The sequence below is a fragment of the Calypte anna genome, chromosome 9, assembly GCF_003957555.1.
Source record: "Calypte anna isolate BGI_N300 chromosome 9, bCalAnn1_v1.p, whole genome shotgun sequence".
Lineage (NCBI taxonomy): Eukaryota > Metazoa > Chordata > Aves > Apodiformes > Trochilidae > Calypte > Calypte anna.
The window spans coordinates 4,192,899-4,219,082 of record NC_044255.1 but is presented as its reverse complement, the minus strand read 5'-3'; the positions used below and the strand labels follow the sequence as shown (position 1 = coordinate 4,219,082).

Genomic DNA, 26,184 nt, shown 5'->3' with positions numbered 1-26,184 from the left:
CTGCCTTTGTCAAAGTATACAAAGTATAGGTATAACAAGGCAGCTGTGTCTGCAGTGGCAGTGGCCATGGCAGTGGGTTAGAAGAGGAAAACATTGGGTGTCAGTGATAAGCTATGTCAGCAGCCTTGGAAGTGGTTTGGTTGCTAAATTGGATGTGTTTAGTTCACTAGACCTGTGTTCTGATGGAGAACAGTCTCAAGGCTGTGGTGGGTAAGTTCATCATGACACAGCCTTTTCTAGTCTGGCACATGTCACCTCATGCTGCAAAATGTCTTGCAAGACAAGAGGGCAGGGTCTCAAGTTGTGCCAGGGGAGGTTTTAGTTGGAGATGAGAAATAATTTCTTTCTGGAGAGGGTGATCAGCCATTGGAATGGGCTGCCCAGGGAAGTAGTGGATTCTCCGTGTCTGGAGATCTTTCCAAAGAGCCTGGATGTGGCACTGAGTGCCATGGGCTGGGAACCACGGGGGGAGTGGATCAAGGATTGGACTTGATGATCTCTGAGGTCCCTTCCAACCCAGCCAATTCTATGATTCTATGAAATCCTGCTCTGGGAAGGGTGCTCCAGGAAGAGCCTCACATGCAAGTCATACAAATAACTGCTTGGTTTCCAGGAGGCTTTGTATCCAGCCCTCCAGGAACAAGAGAGGTTCAAAAAGACTCTCTGTTCTGATTTGGTCCCATGAAGCTGCTGCTTCCATATATTGTTTTCCTGGTGGCAAAATATTCCTGTATGAAAAGAAATGTTGCTTGGAGCCTGCCTGTTCCCCCTGGGTGGTTTTGCAACCTGAAGCATCGTAGGTGTTTTTGTGGTGGTGGTAACTTCACAAACAGAAAACTGAAGTATTGCAGCAAAAAATCAGATAGGAAGAGGCAGTGTGTTAAAACTGGGTGAGGTAATGTAGGAGGTTAAGGGCTGGTTTGGTGGAACGCTTTGGTCTGGTTACAGTGCCAGTGTTCTGCTAGAGCATCTTCTTTCTGAAGGGACACCTCACCTAGCAGACAGGGGCTAGTGAGGCCTTCTTCTCCAGCTGTGAACTCTGTGTCTCTGGCATCTCTCTGCTTCTCTGCTCTGCAGGTGGTTTAGAACATTGGACCTCTGTGTTACAGCAGGTAGTTTTTGCTGGAATTGCTGTAGGCTGTGTGAAGGGGCTGGGGAAACAGAACAACGCCTCTGATAGAACCCAGGCTGTGAACACAAGGCTGGGAGTGACCTCCCGGGGCTCTCTGAGTTATTCTGGTGCTATTACAGGAAACCATATCATGCAGACCTTTCACAAGCTTTGTGTGCTCACACTGGGCTACCAACCTACGTTGCTTCCACTGCAGCTGTTAAAAGGCCCTTTCAGAGGGGCCTTTTGTTAAAGGGCCCTTTCTCTGATGGTTAAAATATTTAATATTGAGCATAAGCTGTCTGCATTTACACTGTAGCTGTGTTCTCACTGATGTGGTTTGCTTTCACTTGGTATACTTAAAGATGTCATATCTCTGTGTCCCCCCTGGTTTTATGAAATGTATGCTCCAAGCTCTTCTGGTCACCCCATCAGAGATGGGCAGGAGCTGCAGCATGGAGCCTGTTGTTCAGCCAGAAGAATGTCATGCCAGAAATAGCTATGCTGGGAACTGTGGTTTTGGGTGACAGAAGCTGTTTGCTGAGACTCCTCTGACACAAGGGATTTTCCTTTATGGATCTTGCCTCTAGCCTAGTGTTGTAGCCTAAATATACTGTGGAAAAAGGGGCTCAGATGATGCTGGTAGTTCCTTGGATTGCAACACCCTATTCTTTTGCTGCTGGATCTATTTTTACTTCTGGATGTATGTTCTGGTACGGAGTAGTTTTAGTATGTGAATAATATAGAGGTGGAATACAGTGGACTGTTGGTTTCTTTATACAAAATGTGGGTTTCTCATACACAGCCTTCATGTTTTTAGCTGCAGGGTGGAAGTTGAGGGGGTGCTGCACATTGAGACAGTTGGGCAGGGAACATGTGGGATGGTTTGGCACCCGCAGGGAGCTGGGAGGCACTGTGGCACTTGCATGTTTGCCAGAATCCTGGGAAACATCATCATTAGTTAAGCCGTGCTGATATTTAAGCATTCATCTTTGTTTCAGAGCTCTGCTGAGTAGGGACAGTTTAAGTAGGACTACTGCTGCAAGCTGTCAGCTGCTACAGGAAGCAAAGACAGAATTTTAAATTATTTTTTTAGCCATCAGATTTGCAAAGGCAAAGATAAGTTTTTCCAAGAGACCATCAGGAATACTCTGCAAAGGGATGGGAAGTAGCACAGGGTCCGTGACATCTTGGTTCAGGGACAGCCCTCTGTCTGTAGTGTCTAAATTTGAGGAAGACTTTGTGGATTAAAAACAAAAGTCTGAGGGAATCTTTGAGCAAATACTTGTGGTGCTGGAGATGTATGGCCACTGTTGCCATCTTGGCACAATCATACCAAGCCAGACAGGGTCTCCTAGTGACTCCTGCTGCATCCACATACCAGTTCTTGACCCCATTCCTTCATGCAGTTCATTTATCCATTTTTATCACTCAGTTTTGAGATTGGCAGCTGTCTGGGTTTGTGCTTGGAGTCTGTTTTTCTGTGATGGGCACCTTGGAGAGGTGTACCTGCCTCTGTCTTCTCTGAAGGCAACAAGCAAGAGATGGCAACCTCTTGCTTCTGACCTGAAAGCTGTATTTTGAGCATGCCACTTACCCAGGCAGTTGATGTAGAGGTTGTTATTTGCTGGGGAGGATGTGTTTGAGGTGGGAGAATTTCTTGTCTGCAGGAAACGTCTATCTCTGAAACTTCTTGTGCTTCAAATCATGTTACATACAGCCAACATGTCTATGTGGTCTGAGTTGAAATGGTATCTAGCACACATGGAAAAAGAAGTTGAGCATTGTGGCATCTATACAATAATGTAACAATACAAAGTTAACCTTGAAATTAAGTCTGTTGGAGCTAATTGAAATCTTTTCCTTAAGCTTTATATGATGGTTTTCTTAACACACTGAGATGAACCAGACGTCTTAGTGCAAAGCAGGTAATTCTGGACAAACTATTAACTAGCAGCTTTATTATTTTTTGCACCAGGGTAGCTGCAGGCTGGGGATGCCAGCACTGCTTGCTTTGCCCCGAGCTGTAGCTCTGTTATCTCTCCGCTTTGGGTCTGCCCTGGCATCATGAGCCCAGCACTGAATCCTGCAGCTCCCAGAACTCACCAGGAGCTGCTGCTGTTTCAGCAGGGCATTTTCACTGCTCCAGGGCTAACCTGCTCCAAAAATTACTCAATACCCTCACCCCGAAGGTAGGTAGCCTTTGCCCAAAGCCCCTGCACGCTGGCAGAACAGCAGAGAGCCTCCTTAAGAGGGCAGAGAAGGGAGGAGAAAGCGTCGGTCCCTGCCCATAGCAACCCCACCTCCCGGGTATTTCACCTTCCTTACAAGGCTAAACCCGCAGCTTCTCCGCTCCCTCGGGCCCTTAAAAGCAGCCGAGCAGGGAAGCATCGGGGTGGCCCTGCGCAGAGCAGCAGGGAGGTGTGACAGGATGCCATGAATCCTGACCCAGGTTTGCATTGATGCAGACCTGCCAAAGCAAGGGGAAACCAAACTCCACGAGAAATCAATGAGAGGCGGGGAAAAGTGCAACAATAACAGGTAAATATGTTTTTTTTGTTTCATTGGAGAAGCCACAGTCATTGGTTTGGGTTTGTTTTAAAAATTGTTACTGTAAGTCGATGGCTAAAACCTAGGGACTGAAAAATGCATTTACTAACATCTGAATAAAGGCTGGTCTGACTCTGACTTCAAAAGCAGCACTGGGTTAAAATCTCAGACCAAGAGATGAATTCAGGTGCCTCTGAAGAAATTCTGAATTTGCTTTGTAGGCATTCACACCTGGTAAAAAAAAATATCTGCTTTTCTCTTTTTGCTGTCTCTGCTATTGCTAAAGGTTTTTCAGAAGTGGTATGCACATTGCTTTGGAGGGAAAAAAAAAAAAAAGAGTGGCAGAACTAAAAACTTGAGTGAGAATACAGTGAACTGCCTCCATTGAGACAGTTCAGATGCACTCCTACCCCTGTGCTTGCAGTGGTGCTGGTTCTGCAGAAAGATCCATACCCACTGAGCTGGAATATGTGATATCTGGTTGAGATTACTATAGGTGGTGTTTGGGATTTATTCAGGTTTTTTGTCGAGTTTAATTGAAACAAGCTGAAATTGTCTATGCATTCTATGAGCTGTTTCTACTCTCTGATCATCCTGTCTCTCTGAAGGGTAATTGTAGGGCTGATGAATCTGAGCTGGAAAAGAAGAAACACCTTGGTAGTCGAAAATTGCAGCCCTTCTGTGTGTCATGCTGCTGCTGAAAATCAGGGGCTGAAAGATGTAAGACTTTGCCCCTTGTCTCTAAGATGCACTGAGGTGTTTTGCAAGCATAATACTGCTGACTTCAGCAGAATTTTAAGATACAGTACTCGAGGTCTGATTTACATCTTTGCCAGGCTAGAGGACTTACAGATGGTTTTATTCACCAGGCAAAATGGAAAACTGGCCTTTTGAGAAGAACTGCTGGGAGCTGTGAGCAGCCAAGAGAGGAGGATTGATTACCTGCCAGCTCCTGCAGGTTCTCCCTGAAGGCTTCAGCTGAACCTCCCAGCCCCGCGTGCCGCAGCGAGGGGCCGGCAGCCAGGCATGGAAGTCTTGCGCCGCTCCTCCGTCTTTGCTGCAGAGGTGATGGAGGTTTTTGACAGGTCTCCTACTGACAAGGAGCTGGTGTCCCAAGCCAAGGCTCTCTGCAGGGACTACATAAATTCGAGGTTAATTCGAGCAGGTGTCAGCTGGAGCAAACCTGAGCACAGTGCCCCAGTGCCTGGGGGGAAGCTGGCTGAGGTGTCCACCATACTGCTGCGACTGGGTGAGTCCCTGGGGGGATGGATGGATGGGAACTGAATCCTCTGTGGAGCAATTCATAGAATCATAGAATCACAGAATTGGCTGGGTTGGAAGGGACCTCAGAGATCATCAAGTCCAACCCTTGATCCACTCCCCCCGTGGTTCCCAGCCCATGGCACTGAGTGCCACATCCAGTCTCTTTTGAAATATCTCCAGGGATGTAGAATCCAACTAATGGGTGCCAAAAGTTTTTTCATATGATGGTTAGAGGGTTTTTTTCTCTGCTCTGGGCGTTCAGATTTGGCTTTGGTGACCTTCCTTAAACAGCTCTTTACTGGTGTTTCCTCAGTCCCTTGGAGCACTGCTCAGCACAGTCTTTCTGCAGAGCTACGTTTTTTTTCTGAGGACTTGCAACAACTTAAAAGCATTATACGGTCCAAGAAAGCCCAGCAGTAAACTAATTTTATCTTCATAGGGCTCCAGCTGTGTAGCAGTTGTCAGAGCAGTCTCAGTAGTCTCTCAGCTTGGTGTTTCATCAGGTCTTGCAGTGTTTTGCCAGACACCAGTGATTTGGCTGCTGTAACACAACTCAAGCTGGCATCAAGTAGAGTACTGCTGCCTCTGGACCTGAGCTTCATCAGTTGCTTGCCCAGATGTAAGGTTGTTTAATTTGGAGGGCGTTGCTTCCACCTCATATGTTGGAGATTTTTATTTCAAAAGCCACTTTTCAATGACCGTGTGTTTATTTTCCTTTGCCTGCCTTAATCATTCAGCAAGATATAAGTCCTCTTGCTTTTTTGGGGATAAAGGAAGACTAGGCTGATGTTTTCTGGCATATACTGCCACTCAGTGCCCACATTAAATTAGCTGCCCCTGCTGATGGCCAGGGCTGAAAGGAGAGTGGTTGGGAGGCTGTGCTTTAGGCTGTTACATGAAGACAAGCTCTGAAGTTGTGCTTGTGAAGAGGAGCACTCTTGAAATGCTGGCAGTTGCCTGGGCTTTAGCCTTCTATGTACTCTAGCCCAGCTGTTTGTTTGATGGGATCCTGTCACCTTCATTCTTGGAATTTGCTCCCAACATCCCTCTTTGCCTTCAGCCTGGTGGATCTGCTCACATCTGGCTTGGAAGCTGCCACTAACATTTGCATCTGAGGTTTTAGCAAGGTGAATGTTGGTCCCTTATCCCTTGTAGCAAGTGATAGGAGGAGAGGAAATGGTCTCAAGTTGCATCAGGGGAGGTTTAGGTTGGGTATTAGAAGAAACTTCTTCACTGAAAGGGTTACCAAGCAGTGGAACGGGCTGCCCAGAGAGCTGGTGGAGTCACCAACCCTGGAGGTGTTTGAACAACATGGAGATGTGGTGCTGAGGGACATGGCTGAGCACCAGCCTTGGTGGAGTTAGGTTAATGCTTGGACTCAATCATCTTTTCCAACCAAAAAAATTCCATGGCTTAATTCCACCAAACTTAAAGAATGTCTGGTAAAGTGACCTTCAGCTGGGCCTAATCCATGCTGGATCAGGCTGCTCTGCCCAGTGTCTCCCCTTCCTTTCTACTTATGTTTGATATTATCCCAATTTTCTTTTTAAGGCATAGATGTCATTCTTTTAAATTGAGTTTTCTTCTTATATTTGTTCTTTCTTGCTTTTTCTCTCCTATCCTGACTTCTCTTTTTTCTTTCCAGTGGGGTTCTTTGGGTTTTGGTTTTTTTTTGTTCTTCTATCAATCTTGCTGCTTCTTTGTCCTCTGTTTCTTCCCTGCCTAGGCTGGAGTTCAGATTTGTCTGCTTTCAACCAGATTTTCTGTGGGTGGCCAAGAGCATGTTAAAGGGCAAGCAGGTGGCAGCCAGGATCTGAAGGTGTCTCCAGGATGACTCTCCTGTTGCTTATTCATGTCCAGATGGAAAGATTTGGCTGATAGTTGCAGGAACTTGGCACCTTCTCTTAGCAAATCTGTTTGAAGAGTGCCATGTGGTACCCATGCAACAAGAATGCTGAGCAGTCCTCTTTATCAGGATGAAGAGTTGTTTCTAAATCATTTGGTCAGAAATGCTGCCTGCTTTATAGAATCATAGAATAGTTTGGGTTGGAAGAGACCTTAAATAGCATATTTCAACCCCTCTGTCATAGGCAGGGACAATTTCTTTTCCCCTTTGTGGCTGTAATCATCATCCAGCCACCTGACTGGAACAGTAGTCCTTAGCTGGGTTCTAAGCAGTGCCACAGACAGACCAGATTTTTTCTCTGTAATAGTGCAGAGAGTTTGTGGAGATGAAAACTGAGAGTATTTCCTAGCACTCTACCACTTGCCAAGGCAGTAGAGAGGCCAGTGAACTGGCTGGTGGGCCAGCAGAGGTGCTGAGCACAGGTAATGCAGCTGCAAGGTTTTGCTCAGTGAGGATAAGGATGTGGGCATGGTGAGAAGCTCAAAATGAGCTGGCAATGTTGTGCTTGCAGCCCAGAAAGCCAACTCTGACCTGGGCTACATCAAAAGCAGTGTGGCCAGAAGATCAAGGGAGATGATTCCTTCTACTCTGCTCTTGTTAGACTCTACCTGGAGTACTGTGTCCAGTTCTGGAGCCCCCAAGACAAGAACATGGAGCTCCTGGGGTGAGTCCAGAGGAGAGCCACAGAGATGATCAGAGGGCTGGAGCAGCTCTGCTATGGGAGCAGGCTGAGAGTTGGGGTTGTTCAGCCTGGAGAAGAGAAGGATCTGAGGAGACCTTGGAGCACCTTCCAGTGTCTGAAGGGGCTACAGGAAAGCTGGGGAGGGAATTTTTACTAGGGTATGGAGTCATAGGCCCAAGGGGTGATGGCTTTAAAATGGAAGAATGTAGATTCACATTGGAAATCAGGAAGAAATTCTCTCCTGTGAGGGTGTTGAGCCCCTGGCCCAGGTTGCCCAGAGAAGCTGTGGCTGCCCCATCCCTGTCAGTGTTCAAGGCCAGGTTGGATGGGGCTTGGAGCAACCTACTCTAGTTGGAGTTGTCCCTGCCCATGCAGGGAGCTTGGAACTGGATGAGCTTTAAGTTCCTTCCAACCCAAAGTATTCTGTGACTCATCCTACAGTTGGTGTAATTAGTGAGTCAGAGGTGGTAAAACCTAATGGCCAAATGAGACAGCCCAGACCAACCTGCCATGTGTCAGAGGTTTACCTGAACTGGTCTGCCCTGTGGCCATGGCCCAGGCTGCACTGAGCTGCTGTCTGGGGGCACTGTCTCTGAGGGCCTACCTGTTCCTCCACTACTGGAGGAAGGAGGAGAAGCACAAGAATTGCTCTGAGTCTTCCAGAGTGCACAGCTGGGCATCCAAACATGGACACTGCCACAGGCCCCACTGCCATGTGCTGCAGGAGAGGTCCTGGGACTGATGGAGCAGGGAGGCTCTGAGCCTGGGAATGCTTTTCTTCCCTTGCCTGCTTTTGTCTGCCCCATGGATTACTGCAGGGCAGGGTCTGCTTTTCAGCAGCATGTGTGCCTCCAACCAAACCCTGATCTCATCTGGGGCCTTCAGGCACTGCTTGTTAAAAGCTGTAGCAGTGGCAGGTTACCAAGTGCTTGAGCTCAGCCTCCTCTGCCTCCCTCTCAGCTATGGGCAGGGCTATCCCCATTTCCTTCAGTTTACAGGGAAGCTGGTGTGCTCCCCACCAGGAGCAAACAGCTGCTGAGCAGCTCAAGCAATGTTTCCTCTTATCAGGGCTGAGCATGTGTTGGTTGGTAGGGTTTCCTCTTGCTGTCAGACTGTGTGGGACAATCCCCCACCCCCACAGGGCCTGGAGAGCTTGTGTCTGTAGAGCTGAGTGCCAGTGACCAGTTAGGTGAACTCGGGACCAGTAGCTAATGACTGGCTGACAAGCTCCTGACTGGGGTGTTGTCTTCCTTTTCAGTCTCTACCTCAGTGAAATTTTCAGGAGGATCAGCTGCCTTCTGACCAGGGCAAGTCCTCTGGGTCTTGCAGGAGGAGGTAAAAGTGTTGTGACAGCTCTCCCCTTCCCCTGGCTGCTCTGGAGAAGCGTGCAGTGTCCTTATCAATCTGAACCAAACAGGACCCTCAGTGCACACAGGGCCATGATCCCATGCAGCCTTTGCTTTGTGTAATGCTCCAACAGCAGCTGTGCAGCACTCTGGATATCTGTGAACCCCTACAGGGAAAGGAATCTATTGGAAATTGGGCTTTATTTACTGCTCAGAAATGGTTTGGTTTGCTATAGAGCAAAAGCTTTACTGCTACTTCCCAAGCTCCATGGCTCACCTGTATGTGAGGGAGGTTCTCTGCTTCTCCATGGTATTTTTCTCCTGGTCTTTCAAGCTAGCTCAACACCTCCAGCTGTTTCCAGCTGAGGAGACAGCCTGGAGGTAAAAGCACACGTCTGTGTGTTTGTCAGGGATAGTCCTGTTGCTGAGGAGTCAGCCGAGCAAATCTCTTCAGCCCTTTGGAAGAAAGAAAGAACTCCTGATCTTCACTTGGGGCCTACGTGAGGGTTAAATAGCTGAGCTTATAGTCCTTTAGCTCAATTAATGCTGTGTAGCTCTGGGTGGATCCTTGGCTTTCATCAGCCTCCAGCATTCTTGAGTTGCTCTCATCTTTAGGTTTTGGGTTTTTTTTTGTTTGTTTTGTTTTTTTACAAGACTAATGGGGTGTTGAGAGAGGGTGTACCTCTCGAAAGCTTACACAGATGTACATTTTCACTTCTGAAGAAACGTGAGGTGGCTTTGCTTACCTGAGGCCTGTCTCCTGGGCTGGAGAAAAGGCAGGCAACCAACCTGGGAACATCATTGATAGCAAGGATTGCTGCAGCCTGTCCCCACTCCCTTTGGAAGTCCCAGGCACAGGAGGTAACAGGCAGACACCGTGTAGGTGGCGGGGGGGGGGGGTGTTGCGTGTCAGTAACTCCAATCACTCCGATGGCTGTTTAAAACAAGGCCGGGGGGATCCGAGGGGTGACCCTAGCTGCAGTTCCTACATGGTGAGAGCAGGACTTGGTGCTGAGCCTGCTGCCTCCTGTTTGTTTCCAGGGGATGAGCTGGAATACATTCGCCCCCACGTCTACCGGAACATCGCCCGCCAGCTGAACATCTCCCTGCACTCAGAGACGCTGCTGACCGACGCCTTCCTGGCTGTGGCTGCTCAGATCTTCACTGCAGGTACTGTGTGTCCTGACAGATGGAAAGGAGCAGGATGGAGCTGCCTCTCTCTCAAAGGAGGCATGTTGCTGGGATGGCCTGCAAGATGGGGCAGGGTTTCTGGAAGGGCTGTGGGCAGTTTGGCAGCGTGCCCTGTTGAGATGATTTAATGAGAGCTGCTCTGTTCTGGCAGGAAAATGCTCTGCTTTATTATATCCTCCTGGCAGGTTCTTCTTCATTCTAGAAGGCATCTCCTGCCCTTCCTCATTAGGAGGTGTGTTACCTCATTGCATAGGGAGAGCACTCATTCCAAGCACCTTCACTCACCATTGGCAACTGGAGAAGATTCATTACCTGGGAGTCTCCCTTGTTCCAGCTCATGGTGCTGATCATAGCTGCCAGGACCAACTCATCTCAAGGGAGTTCCTCTCTTGCTGGCCTCCTTTTTTCCTGCAATAGCCAGAGCTGCAATGGAGCCTGCCATTTCCAGTGCTGCTTTTCCTTTCTCATGCTGAGAGTTGGGAGCCTCAGCCCTGAAAGTTGGCCCTTCCAGGCAAGCAGGTGCTTTGAGTTTTCTTACTGCTTAGACACAAATGATTTTCTGCATCTATTTGGCTGGTCCTAGATGTGACTGTCAAAAGCCAAGGTACAGGCTGTGCTGTCTTCCTGTGAGGGAACTGCAGTCTCCCTGAAAACAGTCCCTGCCTGCTGTTGGGAATGCAGTATGGCTGTGGGGAGATAAGGGAAGAGGAATGTTTTATGTGGAGATTTCTATCAGGTATGTCCTGACATGGTTGTAGGTTTTCTGCAGTGTCTTGTGGCCTTCTTCATGGAGGGGAGAGCTGGAAGTGGGAAGGGAAGGAAGCCCACAGAAAACAAACAAACAAAACCAAACAAACCAAATGACATCTATTTGGTAACAGCAGAGTAGTGTGAAAGCACTGAGTCCAGTGACATTGGCACAGGAAGTGTCACTGGAGGCAGTGATTCTTCTTCTTTTGGGGGCAGTTGGTGCAGGGTAAGAGTTCAGGTTTCTGTGGAGCTGCATGGGAACCAGTGGCACCCTGGAGAAGTCCTGTGCTGGCATCCTGGACTTCAGATCTGAAGTGCATTGTGGTGAAGAGCACAGAGCCTCTCTAGAACCACTGAGAAGGATTCCTCAGGCACAGCTCCTGGCAGATGCTACAGGGCAGATTTACTCCCTGGCTCAGAAAACAAGAGCTGGGCAAGCATGTTGGGAATGTCATGAGAGGGTTTGAAGTGCTGGTGCCCTGCTCTGTCACTTGGTGTTGAGCTTTACTTGTATCAAGGCTTACAGAATGCAGGTCGAGTTTGCAGGCTCAGGTATTTGTATGACAGGTCAGTAGGTTGTCTTCCTAGATTACTATAGCTGACTACATCAGAACTGGCCCACATCAAAGCTGAAGTGACACAGGGAATTAATTAAGACAGAAGGGTGGATGGCTGCAGGTGGAGTAGACTGTGTGTGCTGCATGCTGCATAAACCTAGAGCCATAGAATTGCTCAAGCTGAAAAAGACCTTCAAGATCAGAGTCCAACCTCATCCTAACCCTATTTCTGTTGACCCACCACTAAGCTATGTCCCCAGGCACCATATCCAGATGATAATGGGACAGCATGCTGGGGACAAAGCCCTGCTGGCTTCTGGGAGTCCTGCTCTCACCAATGGATGTTGACAGATTCATTGAGAGGGATGTTTTGGCATTCTTCAGTCTCAACTCAGGAGTCAAGTGAAAGATGTGAGTGGTTTAAAATGCTTTTGTTGAAAGTAAAGCTTGAAATTGTAACTCTTAATTCTAAACCTGGGATTTTCAGGGTAGTAAGAATGGGATCTGGACTCAGCCCTTCAAGGCTGGCAATGCCAGAAGCCCAGGCTTAAGTCGTCTTGCCAGTGCTGCTCCTCACCTGAGGACATGGTGCTGCATAAATGTCTGGCAGCTGGCTGGATGCACAAGAGGTGGATTCAGACCATCTCAGTCTCATGCATGCTCTGTTTTTTCATTCTTCTTATCTCTGCTTCAGTACAACTAATGGGATGACCTGTGAGCATGCAGCTGGGGTTGTGTATTCAATTGCTTTTATCAGTTCATTGTTGTAGTCTCTTGCTGAGTGGCAGAGAAGGAGGAGTTTGCTGATTTTTAACATTCCTGGATCCCAAATGCAGTTTCAAGACTCAGCATTTAATGTTAAATTCAGCAAATCAGAGTTGGCTATGGCAGCCAGACATGCATTACTAATTTTTTTCACAGTTCAGAGGAAAGAGGCTTTTAATGAGCAGAGGAAACCAGAGGCTTAAGTGCAGTCTGAGTTTCCATGCCAATTGCCAATGGCTAAAGCATCTCAGCCTGTTTTTTACTGTCCAGTTTAAAAAAACAGCTGCAGTCTGACACTGCAGGGCCTACACAATCTGGGCAGCCCCAGTAGTCACTCACAATGCCTTTCCAGCAAGGGATTTTTACCCTATCTTGCTGGTGGTGTTTTCTCCTCAATCTTTTCCGTGGCCTTCCACACTCTGATCTGGTTTTGAGCCTTTACTCTGTAGCTCTGTGCTCACTTCTACAAATCTTGACTAAGCACTACCCTGGGTGCACCTCTCAAGAAGGTAAATCTGAGGACATCTGGCATCCTTGTTGGTCTCACTACTTGGGTATGTTGTGCCATATTTGACTTGTTACCATTCTCTGTTCCAGTTAGCTCAGGTTTGGCTTTTTTTCTGGTGTAGCAAAGACAGCTTGAATCCCAATGACAGCAAGATTAAGAGCTGAGAATATAGGCAGAAAGTGAGCAGGTCACAGAGCATGGTAAGGCTTCTAGTTTCCATACAGCCTGTTGGTTATTCTGGGTGAGGAGAACCCATCTGTGTGGAGCCTGGCACTGCAGGGCCCTGACCTGTTGTGAATGCTGAAGGATCTGCAGCATCACCACCTCTGTGACAGCACTGTTGGTTCTGGTGTCTGGTCCAAATATGCTGTGCAGCCAGCAGGAGGCTTTCCACTGAGTGTGCCAGGCTTTGGAGTGGGGCCTGGCAGAGCTGGCACTTACATCAGCTGTTTAGATAAATCCCAGAAGGAAGGGGTCACTTGGTGGGAAAACAGTAGAAGAAAAAGGAAATGTTTCCTAAAGGAAACATTTTTTTCCAGTCAGTAAGAGCTGCTAGGCATGAGGATGCTCAGAAGCTTTCATTTTGGGTTTGTATTGTATTAGGTGCTCACCACTTTTTAATCAAGAGTGTTTGGGCTGAAGTTAACCCTGTACAACAGGGTTGCACCATTAATGTGCTCTCAGGAGAAAAATTCCTTCCCTTGCAGGAGCAAATAGTGTTAGAAATGCCCCCCACCACTTCCTCTTCTCTTAGGCCTTACGAGTTGAGCTTTTTGACTTGTCTGCATCTTTATTTGTTTCTTTCTCTCCACCAGAGAGAAAATATATTGTGTCTGGCTGTACCCTCCCAGCTGTTGAAATGTAGCACTTGGTCATATTTCTCCTAGGTCTGACTTGCAAGTAAAGTTTTGGTGCTGAGTGAAGCAGAGGGAAGGTTATGCTCTGAGATGCTGCACAGTCCAGTCCCATGCTGCTTGAGCTCTCCCCTGGGGCAGGAAAGCTGAAAGGCAGTGGGAACACTTCCAGCAGTAGTCCTCTCCTGCTAATGTGTTTTCCCCTGGGCTCACCAGTATTTATATACCTTCACCTCCATGACTGGCCTGGAGTCTGCAACTTAATGCCTTCTAAGCAGCTTTTCACTTTTTCTCTTTCTCTCTCTCTTTTTTTTTTTTTTTTTCCCCATCTCTGTGAGCAGACATTCCAGAGCTTTCTCTGTTTTGATTGCTCCTTTCTGGACAAGTTTTCCATTCCCTCTTGTCAGCTCCTGTATATGCTTGTCTGCACAGTGGGCAGCTGTGAATAGATTGTGTTACTTGGGGATCAGTGCCCATTTCACCCAAAATGGATGGCAGCCAGACCTCCTGAGGGATTTGGAACGAGACAGTGTGTCTTCTCTGTTCCTGTGTCCTGGCAGGGTGCAATTCCAGCTTATGCTGAGGAATTCATGGAGCTTGTGTCACCCTAACACTGGCCTGGACATCACAGGGGCAGAAGCACTGCCAGCTCAGTTGATTTTGCCTCTTTGCTCCTGCCAGGGAAGTCACAGTGAGAGAGAAGTTAATGGAGCTGGTGTCCTGGAAATGTGCAGATGGGGACTGCTGTGGCCTTGCCCTGCCTGGGGGCTGAGTGGCTGCAGGAACCCTCCTGGGGCAGAGAAACCAGACACAGGGATGGCCCAGCTTTGGTCCAGAGCAGCTCTTAGAGGTGTCTGCTCTTCCCTTGCTTCAGGGCTCCCTTGTGTGAGCAAGAGCCCAAGCTGCTCCCTCCTGTCTGGGGCGACCAGCTCAGTCTCCATCTCTTTCTCTGGCCAGTGGCAGGGGAGTTTCCATGCAGAGAAATCAGGAGGGGATTTCCTCTTCTCCCAGCCCAGTGGCCCAGCTCTGCCAGGAAGAGGAAAGGCAGACTAAAAAGATTGGTTTGACCCTTGTAGACATCCTCTGTAAAGAGGAGGATAGTAGGAAGTGACTGCTGAGCCCTTCACATCCATCATCATGATAAGCATGGGCCAGCAGCTTGCCCTCTTTCTGCTGGCCTTGGGAAAGGGAGAGGGGCTCTGTATGCTGGGAACATTCCTCTCCTGCAGCTCCTGCAGCACTACATAGGCAAGGAGCCAGAACTGATGGGCTTTGTCCTCATCCTCCCTGGGGAGGACACCACTGGACATCTGTTGGGAAAACTGCTTTCCTGTGTTTTTGGAAAATCATGGATCTATAGAGTCTTCATCTTTTATAGGTTGAAGAAACAAGACTTTTTTGTTCTGTTGGAAAGAGATACTTGGGTTAAACAAAGTTAAACCAAGACTGCAGCTGTCTGTCTCTGCCAGGGTGGCCTCGGCACCCTGTCAGCCTTACTTTTTGCCATGTAAATATCTCAAAGCTAAAAGGACTTGCTTCAGATACTTAAGAAAGAGCTCTGACAGTAAAAGCATGGGAATAATCCAGTGAACTCTTCCCTGGAATTCTGGGTAACTGTTTCATGTAAATCAAGATGCAAGAAGACACATTCCTGCAGGGATGGAGAACTGTAAAAACTGACACTTGCTGGAGCTGAGTAGAAGCTGAGACTCTGGCCCAGGAGATTGTAGCCAGCAAGAGGTAACCCCTTAAAGCCTCTTTCATTGAGTGCAGAGGGACTGACCTGCAAGAGGACTGCCCGTTTCTTGCCAGGAGAAGTCCTTTGTCTAGTATTTTCTCATGTGGTTTCATAGCCTGTTCCTGGCTCATTCTGCTGGTTGTCATGGTGACATGCAACATGAGAAAGAGATAAATAGTGTGAATACCACACAGGCAGTGAACTTTGTGAGTGACAGCTCTGCAGAGTGTACTCAGAAAATAGAATAAGAATAGTGGCCAATTTTTAGCTATAATCATAGCTTCCTCTGATCTTGGAAATAGTGCTGGTGAAGGACAGAGTATCACAGGAGACCCAGAGCTGCTGCTGTTAATGTTGCTACAGAGCCTCACAAAAGGTTCATCTCTGGATTTTGATCTTATATCAGTCATGAATGGAAAAAGGTGGTTGTTTGGTTTGGGTTTTTTGTTTTTTTTTTTTTTTGAATACTGAATGTTTTTTCTTCAGTCTAACAAGCCATTCCTGTGGCTGATTTTTTTTAACAGTTTCTCTAAAGTTTAGTGCTTTTTTATTTAAAACAAAACATAAACCCAAACAAACGTATTTTTAAAAGTAGTAGTGCAGGTGTCTTTCCTGAGGCACTAAGTGGAAGGATTGTGGAAATTCTCTGAAACCTGCACATATTGTAAAGGAACGTGGGGAGCTCTGCTGCCAGGCATGAACAGGGTGAAGTCCCAAGCCTGGGGAAGGAGGTTCTGGGGAGACCTTATAGCAGCCTTATAGTATATAAGGGAGGCCTACAAGAAAGACAAGGAGAGTAATAGTAGGACCTGTAGTGATAGGACAAGGGGCAAGGGTTTTAAGGTGGAAAAGGATAGATTTAGGTTAGATGTAAGGAAGACATTCTTTCCTGTGAGGGTGGCTCTGGCTCCGGCAGACTGGCCGGGGAGGTTGTGGCTGCCCCATCCCTGGAAGTGTTCAGGGAGAGATGGGATGGAGCTTGGAGCAGCCTGGTCTAGTGGGAGGTGTTCCTGCCCATGCTGAGTGGTTGGAACTCCATGACCTTTATTAAGGTCCCTTCCAACCCCAACCATTCTATGATTCTATAATAAAGTAAGGGAGAGAATTCAGCTCCATAGCAGAAGGGTTGCATTTCCAGGGCACTCATCCTGATGAGGGACTGCTGCCTGCAGTGTGTGGGCATGGAGGATTTGTGCCCAGTGGTATTTCCAAAGTGTCTGGAAAACCCAGAAAGGTTGGCTGGTCTCCAGAGCTGGTCTCAAAGGCTCATAGCTAGCATGAACAGGAAGGTGACTGCTTCTGGGGAAACTTCTGTGGTGCTTGCAGGTCAGCCTGGCAGGAAGGCTGTTTTTTGGGAGATTAGATTAATGACTGCACTGCCTCCAGTGGGATAGGATATGAAATGTTACGTGCCGAAGGTAGAGTGGCAGAACTCTTGAAGCTACCTGGTTTTCAGTTTTCTGGGGCTGGGGTAGACCTCTTGAATCAAGGAGGACTGCCAGTCCTCTGGGCCCTGGAGCTTTGCCTCCCTGTTTTTACTCTTGTGTCACGGTAGAACCGACTGAAGATGCTTATCTCATGTGCTTTGTGTGCCACATTGTAAAAGTCTGATCTAGAAAAAAACAGCAATGCTTTGTCTTAGGGGTTGCCCCAGGTTTCCCTCTTTAAATTCAATTCTCTCCTGTGCAGCAGGTGCATGGCTGAGAGTTGGTGGCCACATAAACCATCCCGGTGCGCTTCATCCCTATTTTGGTGAAGTCTCTGGGCTGCTTTCTTCAGAGCTGTGTACTCAGTGATGATCCCCCCTTTCATTGCTCAGGGCTGAGCTGTGTGTGTGTAAATCAGCATCCCTTTTCTTCTTCTCCTAGGCATCACGTGGGGCAAGGTGGTGTCTCTCTATGCTGTGGCAGCAGGCCTGGCCGTGGACTGCGTGCGGCAGGCTCAGCCGGCCATGGTTCACACCATTGTGGACTGCTTGGGAGAGTTTGTCCGCAAGACCCTGGTGACGTGGCTGAAAAGGAGAGGAGGCTGGGTAAGAGATGCTATCTGAACTGTACAGACCAGAAAATATCCAGTTTAATGAAAGTCAGTGCCCCCACTGCAGCTTTATCCAGGAAAACATATAATGAGATTCACTTCCGTGGCTCTGTGGCCACCACTGTCCTGCTTGCACCTGTACTTGGCTCCATATGGCTCTTTTCCTGTCTTGTGGTCCCATCCTCAACAACATCAGCTGTTCTGCTCCTCAGCTTCTTGCATAGCTGTGCCAGACTAACTCAATCCTGACCCACCAGTGTCTCTTTGGTTCCTGACCTGAACATCTCTGGAGCTGCCAGTCATTTATAGAGGCAAACTGTAAATAGAGGTCATTCTCTAAGGCAGCTGTTTTCTAGAAACTGAATAAATAAGACCTGCCAGTTTTCTTTTTTCATATGCCTTGGAGTTCCTCAAGACAAAGTTTAGTATATTAATGTGAGTTCCTACCATAAGGAGTTTTAGAGGGCTATTAAAACCCAGTAGTTTGTGCCATTCCCTGACCTTACCCTGGCAATGCTCCATGAATAATTTCTTCTGGTGCAGCTCAAGATGTAGTGTACTTATGCTTTGGAGAAGGCTCAAAATCCATTGACAGTGGGAGGGCTCCTGGCTCATTCACTGTGCTGCTCTGCATTGGAGTGTGGCTCCATTTCATGTGACTTTTAAGCATCTGATTTCTTTGGTTCTCTCTAAGACCAGTGGGAAACAGAGCTCCTGTGGAGGATGGTTCAGAGCAGGAGCTTTGCTTTGGTGCTGTGGAATAGCCCAGGCACCTTTCCAGTCACCTCCCCAGGAGACTGGGGTGACTGGTTGGCTGTGTTAGTGACCAGGTACCAGGGTCTCTGTGCCTGTCACTTGGAGTGATGCAGCCAAAAGCACTTTGGTGTGTGATACATCCAAAATGCCTGGCAGATGCTGGCTGGAGCTACAGATTGCCATGTGACACCCCTGAGCTCCTGGGATGTCTTGTTCCCAAGACATACACTCTTTCCAAACTGAGCCATGGTAGCAAAGTCTCTCCTTTCCAAGAGGTGATATTTATTCTGAAGCCATGAGGAAATGGTCAGGCTTACCACCCCTCACAGAGCAGGAGAGAGGGACGTCTTTATCCAGACTGAGCATTGCTTCTCTCTGCTGAGACTTAGCAACTGTGTCTGTAGCTCATTCCATCCTAGTTTCTCCAGGAGCTGGAGGCACCTTTTCATGGAGGGCAGTTGGAAAAGTAGCACTCTTGTGATTTTGGATCTTTTGCATTTATGAAGTGTCATTGCCACATGAAATCATCCCTGCCCTCTCTAAAACTGTGTGACCTTGTGACCAGCTGGGTCAGGGAACTGTTTGGTTGGGCTGAAAAGTAACCTTTGATTAGAATGCCCTGATCTGTTTAATTTTGCATCCACACAAATAATTGTACTGAGGCAGGTGAAGAGGATATCCTGGGGAAGCAACTTACTAAGTAGCACTGTTCCCCTCCATGAAATCCCTGCCTCAGTGTCACTTGAGGCTTACTTGAACTGGGTACCTGTAGGGTTGGTTGAGATGTATTATCTGAAACCATTTTTCCTTTGGAAAAAGTCTGGTTTCAATAAAATGGAAGTGTTGCAAGGGAATGTGTCTCCTCCTAGTCTCCAACTATAATTTTTCTTTGTTTTGGTAAGACATGCATGTTCTAGTAAGTTAGCATCCTGTTTTGACTTGTGTATCATGTTATTTGAGTTCAAAATAGGGTGTTTTGATAGTTCCAAATGGCTATTTTTAGAATGTTTGTTGCACAGCAAACAAGCCAAGAAACGCATCCCCATGCTGGAAGTTGTTCTTTGCAGCTGAGGAGATAAGTCCTGTTTGCTGCTACTCCCTCCTGCCCCTCATCCCTCTCTGGATGGCCAGCATATTGCTGCTGGAGTTGCTGAACCAATGCTGCTGGCTCTTAGGATCTGGCCCTGAGCAAGTGAATCCAAGTGGCTGGAAAAGCTGCTGTGCTGTGCTGATTGCAGCCTCTCTGCAGTACCCTTATCAGCAATTGTGGGCTGCAACAAGGGGATATTTTCCCTCTGGAAATGAGTGGTTCCTTCATTCTAGGAAAGGCTGCTAGTCCTCTTGCCACCTTGTACTGCCTTTCCCTGAACATTCTTCCTCTCAGCACTGCAGTGTGGAATTTCCCAGCCTTGTTCTCAGATAGCCAGATGAAACAGCTCAGTAGGGGAGATCTGTTCACCTGCTGCCTGCCCCTGGCTGGGCCTTAGTTTGCCTTGGCATGCAGTCTCTGTTTCCCATGGGCACAGGGCTCTGGTCTCATATGCAGTGGCTCAGACTGAGGCTGCCAAGAGGAACCACTGTGCTGGGAGCTGTTCCAAAAACACCACCATGGAGCCCCAGGAAAGGCACCTAAAAGCCTCCACTCAGCAGTAGGTTCCCATCCTGCTTCCATAGGGTGGGGAAAGCCCCTACGTGCCAAAGCCCAACCCAAAAAAGACTTCTTCAGAGAAATTAGAATCTGTCCCTGGGGAGAGTTTGCAGCTTAAGTTTTACTGCAGAATAGATATTTTTTTAGCAGCTGTTACATACACTTGCTCCAAAGAAAAGCTTGTGACTTGAACTTGTTTGAACTGTTAATCACAGGAGTAAATCAAACTGCCATTGCAACAGTTTGTCAGTGTCTCACAAGAGGCAAAGGCTTTTTTTATTAAGTAGCTTTTAAGTTTTCAATTCCAGTGCCTTATCAGGTAAGCTTTATTTGGATAACAATAGCTAAGGCAATAGCTGAGCAATTTTGTTTATCCAAGCAAGCACCATACAAATGTCTAAGTTCTTCTGACTGCAGCTGCTCTTGGTTGGCCTCAGTGAGGTCATTGCCTTTGGTAGGGCACAGCACAGCTTGAAGGGCTTCACACTCTCATCTGGGAGTTAACCCTTTGCAGCTATAATCAACCTGGTTTCATATCTGAGCCTTGTTAGACACCTATAGCCCTTTGGAGCTCAGGTTGCTTCTTGATCAGCTGCCCTAACATTTCCATACATTTTCACACAGGTACTTGCCTGTCATCACCTCTCTTGACTAAAGAGGTGGCTTGACACAACTGTGTTTTAGGGACATGCTGGTTTGTTGAAATTGCCGAGGCTGAATCAGACCAGACTTGTCAAATGTAAGTAAGCAGGGAGAGTTTTCTATGCCATCACTTAAAGTAAAACATGCAGACCTGTTTTACTTTCCTGCACAATACAAATAGAGTGCCTCTAACCACTGGTAGCACACTGCAGCATCTTCTGTTGGATGCTGTCCTGGCTGCTCACTCTGCATGTGCTTTTGTTACCCTACAGGCAGCAGCATTCCCACACCTTAGTGTTCAGCCTCAGGAGTGCTCCATGTGCTGATTGAGCTTCCTCCTGTCATCCTGTTTCTTCCCATCCTTGAGTGCCTGCATTCATTCCTCCTGCAATCTCCACTTGTCACAGGCTCAGTGTCTTCCTAAAGCTCCTCAGACACCAGCAGAGGAGGAGGGATTCAGCATGCCAGCCTTTCAGACTTCATTGTGAGGAACTGCTGGAATTGTGTGGGAAGCTGTTGTGGCTGCTGGTGGCCAGACCTTTTGTCTGTAGATGCTGGTAGAGTTGGTTAGTGTGGCTGTACCCACTAATCCAACACAGAGATCTGTCCTTTCAGTCCCCCTTTTGTTTGCTTCTTATTGCTATCAAGGCTGGTCAGGCAAAGCTCTTGAACAATGGAAAAGGTTATTGGAGTATGGAATCCTCACTTTATGGGAGGAACATCTCAGGGTTGAGAGTCTGACTTTCCTCTGCTTGCTCAGTGAGAGTCTTGTGTTAAAAGGGAGCTTGGAAGACTGCAGAGCTGAGCTGGTAAAGAAAAAGGTTTGGGGGCTGATAAATTTTTGCCTTCTTGTGACCTGATTCTTGTTGACACTTGCCACTGCAAACTGTGTGGATGTGCTAACAGTACCACCCTCTGTGACAGGACAACAGTCCTGATCTCCTTGTGCTCAGCTTCAGTTGAGCCCCAAACTCAGTTATATTGTTAGCAGAACTTCAATTCATTTCCCTCACTGGAAGATGCAATTTTCTATCTGCCACTCTCCTATTTGCTGTATTATCCAGATATTTCCCACCTTTTCTCTCCAGTGCCAGCTGAGATCCTGTCTTTGTGAAATTGCTGGATTGTTGTTGCTTTCTCTTCATTGCAGGACAGTTTCTATTCTTGCTCACACTTGAACCCAGCAGCCCAAGAGATCTTTAAATCTGGCCCATGCATCTGGGAGGGATCTCTGCCAGCATACATCTTTCCACAAACAAAACTTGCATTTCTTTAGATATAAACTGGGGGCTGGGTTGCTTGAATGAATTCCAAGCACAACGTTAAGGCAAGAGAAAAAGACCAAGCAACTTGAGCTGATATTAAACAGGACAACCTCTGGAAAGCATCTTGCTTTACAGAAAAGGATGAGAATGCTGAAGTTGCCAAGGCTTCCTACCTCTTCTGAAAAAAGAAAGTTTCTTTTATTGAGCTATTCAAAATGGAAAATGGTTGACAGTCTTCCTGTAGCATTTCTTTCCCCAGGGGTGGCTGTAAAGGGGGATCCCTCACCTTGTTTTGGTGAAGAAAACGTATTTTGTGGAGCTTTGAGTCTGATTTAATAATCTGCAGTGTGGAAGTGTCAGTGCAAGTGTTGGGGGGTGTTGGCAGAGCAGTGCTGACACGGGGCTGTGGGGTGGGGAGAGTCCCTGGGGATGGGGATGTGGTTCCAGGCATCTCCCTGATGATCCATTTCCTCCTCATTAGGCAGACATCACAAAATGTGTGGTGAATACTGACCCCAGCCTGCGCTCCCACTGGCTTGTAGCTGCTGTCTGCAGCTTTGGTCACTTCCTCAAAGCTCTCTTCTTCGTCCTGCTGCCCGAGAGATGAATCCAGAGTCATCACCTGCAGCCCCCCTACCCTGTCTCCTCCCTTGCTCCAGGAACAGTGGCAATGGCAATTTCTGAAGAGGAGGAAGAGAAGAACCTGGACAAACAAAAGGCTTGTTCTCCTCTCCCTTCAGCTGGGAGCAGCTAAGCTTCTACAGTCTCCTTTTCAAAGCTCCAGGAGCCTCTCCCACCTCTAATCCTTTCAAAAGTCTTGTTTCCCTGGGTGACCTGTGTGTGTGGCCTGGACACAGCCAGTCCCAGGACATGGACTGTCAGACACCTGCTCCTTGTAGCTGTGGTGCATGCTTGTGCTAGGCAGAGGGGGGGGAGGAAGGCAACATGATTTGAAATGGGATAGAAAACAGGAGAGGGGGAGAGTCCCTCCTTCTCTCTGGATGATTCCCCTCCTGGTCCTCAGCCTCACCTTGTGTTGTTTCTTGTTCCCTTTGTGCTCCATCTCCTCCTCAGTACCCAGCTCTGACTTGCTGGGCTCTGCCCACAGCACGGTGGAGGGGGTCATGCAGCTGGGGGATTCTTAATGGGATGAAAACAAATATAATGGCATCAGATGCTTCTCCTTGATGTGTCTTGGAAATAAGACTGAGTGCAGGGCAGGACTAGAGGGAAGCTGCCTGTGATATGGTTTGTAGGTATCTCTTGTTGACCCCTCTCACACACTCTTCCAGACAGGGAAGCAAGGGGCAATGCCTGCCAGCAACAACTCGGGACTGAATTTCATTATGAAGAAAAATATTTTCTCTGCTGAGATTTCATCAGAGCTAAGCATGTCAGTAGGAAAGGCTGGGGGGCATGGGCAGGAATTAGCAAAACTGTAAGTGATCTTTTGGAGGGAAAAAGATGTGTCCAAAGTAGCTGATCTGTGTTTCTCCTTTAATGTCTTGCTAAAGTGCAACTTGCAGTCATCTGTACGGCAAACAATAAAAGAAAATAGGTGGTGTTTCACTATTGCAAAGAGTATTGTATTTGTTTCCAGAGTTAAACATTCCAAAAAAGGCCAGAACAGTGCACAGACAAACACTTGAGCCATGCTAAAAATACTTCAGCTTTTCCCCTGGCAGAACATGTTAACATGTTAAAACTACAGCTCACCCGATTCATACTAGGAGGAGAAATCCTCCCCCCCTTCCTTTGTTGCCATTGGCAGTTCCCAGGAAGACTTTGGCTTTGGTGGGGTTATAGTGACCAAGCTCCCAGTTTGGATGCAGATGGTGCCCTAAGGTTGGTGCGTTTCTGGGTGTGTGTGTAAAGCTTACAGCAGTTTCCCAAATGAAACCAAAGTCCCGGAGGTGTCACTGTTTGAACAGGAGGAACTAAAGCAGGAGGGCTTTGGGACTCTGAGAGGGGCAGAAGGCAAAGGGAGGGATCTATTCCCTCCCATTTCCTGCCATATTCTATAAAGATGGGGAAAGGCAGCAGCTCCTCCCTCCTTTCTTTCTGCCTCCTTCTCTCCTTACCACCACCTTGCCACCTGCTCCTCAGAGCCAGGATCTACTGGGTTGTCTATAGATAATTATATATAGATTTGGATATATATCCCTTGTTACTTTATCCCTTGTGTTATTACCTTTCCCCTCTGTTAGTAAATCTGTATCCAGTTGTTTTCAGTTTCCAGCTTAAGGTCTCCAGTCTTTATTCCCCTTTTACCTTCTGTGTGTGTGGGGGGGGAATAGAGAGGAATTCTGTCCTTAGGTTTGTGGTCCTCCCAAACTGCTAAGCCGAGACAAAGGTTTTTGTGTTGAGTTTGTTGTTTTGTTTTGTTGTTTTTCTTCCTGGCAAAATTCTCTTGGCTTTAGGAGTTTGCCTGGCACTTCTCCTACATGGGATTTTCCTCCTCAGATTCCTGGTAGATCTGGCTGTCAAAACTTAGACCAGCTATAATGTATGTGGTGAGCTCTAAAGTCCTCTCATGTTGAACAGTAGTACAAAGAGGATCCTCTCTGATCTGTAATAGATGCTGTAAAAACAGTTGAGTTCATTGCAGGGGGATGCAGCTTCGTGATCTTTAAAGGAGCTTAGAAAAAAAGTAGACTTTGGATTTCTGGAAATACCCTGGTTGTGTGCAGACTTTGACTTGGGACAGTTTTGCAGCTCCTGACATCCAGTTTGCCTTATCATGCCTAATGTTTTATGAAGTGCATGTGTAATGAAGCCAGCAAAGTCAAACACTGGGACTATCAAGATCTTTCTCAGTTTAAATGCTGTTTTGAATTGTAATACTTAATGCTATGGCTGCTTTTCCAGTGAGCAAGTTATATCAGAGGAACTGTTAAGGAATGGGAAGAGTTAAATAGACCAATTAACTGGGCTTAACAAAAAGATAATGATAAGCCAAATAAAGCAGCAGTGCTGGAAAGGAATGTGTGTGGGTGGGAATGGGGTTACACAGGCAGACAAAGACTCAGTCTGGAAACTGCTGATAATGTAGAACTCAGAAACAGGCTTCAGACTCCTCTGACTTTTGTCTTTCCTGGTGTATTTGCTACTCCATGCAACACTCACACTGGAGCTGAACAGTGTGCTGCTCACCTGGCACCTGGTGTTAAACCAGAATGAGACTTACACCCTTCTCACTCCTGCAGTAACAACATCAACACCACCCTTGCTACCAAAATAAACAGCAAACAGAATTGTGCCCAGTGCTTTGCATTTGGGAAGCAGCAGTCCTGAGCCTGACTCAGCCTGGTGTTGATGTTGCATTCAGGTTTAGTTGCAGTAGTTGGGCATTTCAGAGAACTCCCTTTATAAGCTCAACAGTTCTGGGGCTCTGTGATTTTTTTCTTTTCCCTCTTTTGTCCAGTCCTAAATGACAGGAGACATCAGGGTTTGTTGTTTATCACCTCAAGAAACATTTTCCTTTTATGTGAAGGCCTTGGCAGTGTGTCCAATTGATTTGGCTGTTAGAGAAAATGAAGAAGACCAAGTCCCAAGGTCAGTACTGTTACACTTTGTATTGAAAGCCTGAGTGCTGTTCCTTTTCCAGCATCAATACTTGAAACCCTACAAACTAGCCACCTCACACTTTCTTCAGTTCTCTGCTTGAGAAAACTGCTTGTAGTCAAAGTTGCCTTCATTTTTTAGGCTGTTTTGCTTGTGTCATGTGTTCCAAGTGAGATTTACCAAGACACAAACTGTCTTGGGGGGTTGGCTCCCTGTCCTGGTAACTTTTTCTTCCCCTTTTGTTGAAGTCAGAACAAAGGGGGGGGGGGGGGCAGACCCCCTTTTAGCAAGGGCATAGGTGGCTGCTTTTCACCCTGTTGGCACATGTAGAACCCACCAAGGCTTTGCTGCTGCCTGCCTTGCTTTCCCAGCAGATGGGCTGGGGGCACAAGGGGGAGAGAAGGGAGGGGAGGCTATTGCTATGGAGGCTGGAGGGATGGGATATGCCTGGGGAGTAGCATTATTATTATTATTATTAGATTATCCTCTTCCCCTCCAGTGCCATCTTCAGTAATTTCCTTGTAATAGACCTACAATCAGTCAAGGGAAGTACTTGCTTTATCAAAAAGGCAGGAAGTAGGAAAATCTCTCCTGGCTTGGCTGTTTCAATGGCAGACATTGGAGCAATGCTGTCACAGCCTAGACCTGATGTTGCTTCATCCACAGCCCTTACACCTCTCCCAGCTCTCCCTTCTCAAACAGTGACAGTAGGTTCACCTTCTTGAAAGCAACTAGAGGAACCGAAGTGATCTCAGTCTTGCAACAGATGTCACTTGTGTTCCTGCACTGCTTTTTCTCCTGTAAATGGAAAGAAAACAATCTGTGAAGCCCTTAATTTATCAGACTTGCATCTGTATTATATTCTGAAGTGCAGAACAAGAGTGTCAGGGAGTGACTCTGGGGTTTTCTGGAAAACTGCAGTACCAAACTTCCTCATTTTCAGACTTCTTGTTTAGATCCTGAGAAAAACCTCTGCCTGTTACTTATTTATATTCCTCTTTGAGTGTGCCAGGCTTGCACGTGGTAATTTCTGTGCACAATTAAACTGAAT

General features: G+C 47.3%; 1 protein-coding gene across 2 annotated transcripts in view; it reads left to right on the top strand.

Moving 5' to 3' along the window:
* Nucleotides 1–23,136, top strand: part of BOK (BCL2 family apoptosis regulator BOK) — a 34,298-nt gene extending 11,162 nt beyond the window's left edge. Inside the window, exons 1-5 of one of the 2 annotated variants that reach the window (XM_030455971.1) lie at nt 3,432–3,652; nt 4,531–4,910; nt 9,900–10,028; nt 17,090–17,253; nt 22,051–23,136. In XM_030455971.1, coding sequence (XP_030311831.1) covers nt 4,688–4,910; nt 9,900–10,028; nt 17,090–17,253; nt 22,051–22,176 — 642 coding nt within the window. In that variant the 5' untranslated portion in view covers nt 3,432–3,652; nt 4,531–4,687 and the 3' untranslated portion in view covers nt 22,177–23,136. Of the gene's footprint in view, nt 1–3,431; nt 3,653–4,530; nt 4,911–9,899; nt 10,029–17,089; nt 17,254–22,050 lie in introns of those variants that run through there. The other variant, XM_008500839.2, reaches the window with a different exon arrangement.
* The last annotated feature ends 3,048 nt before the right edge of the window (nt 23,137–26,184 follow it).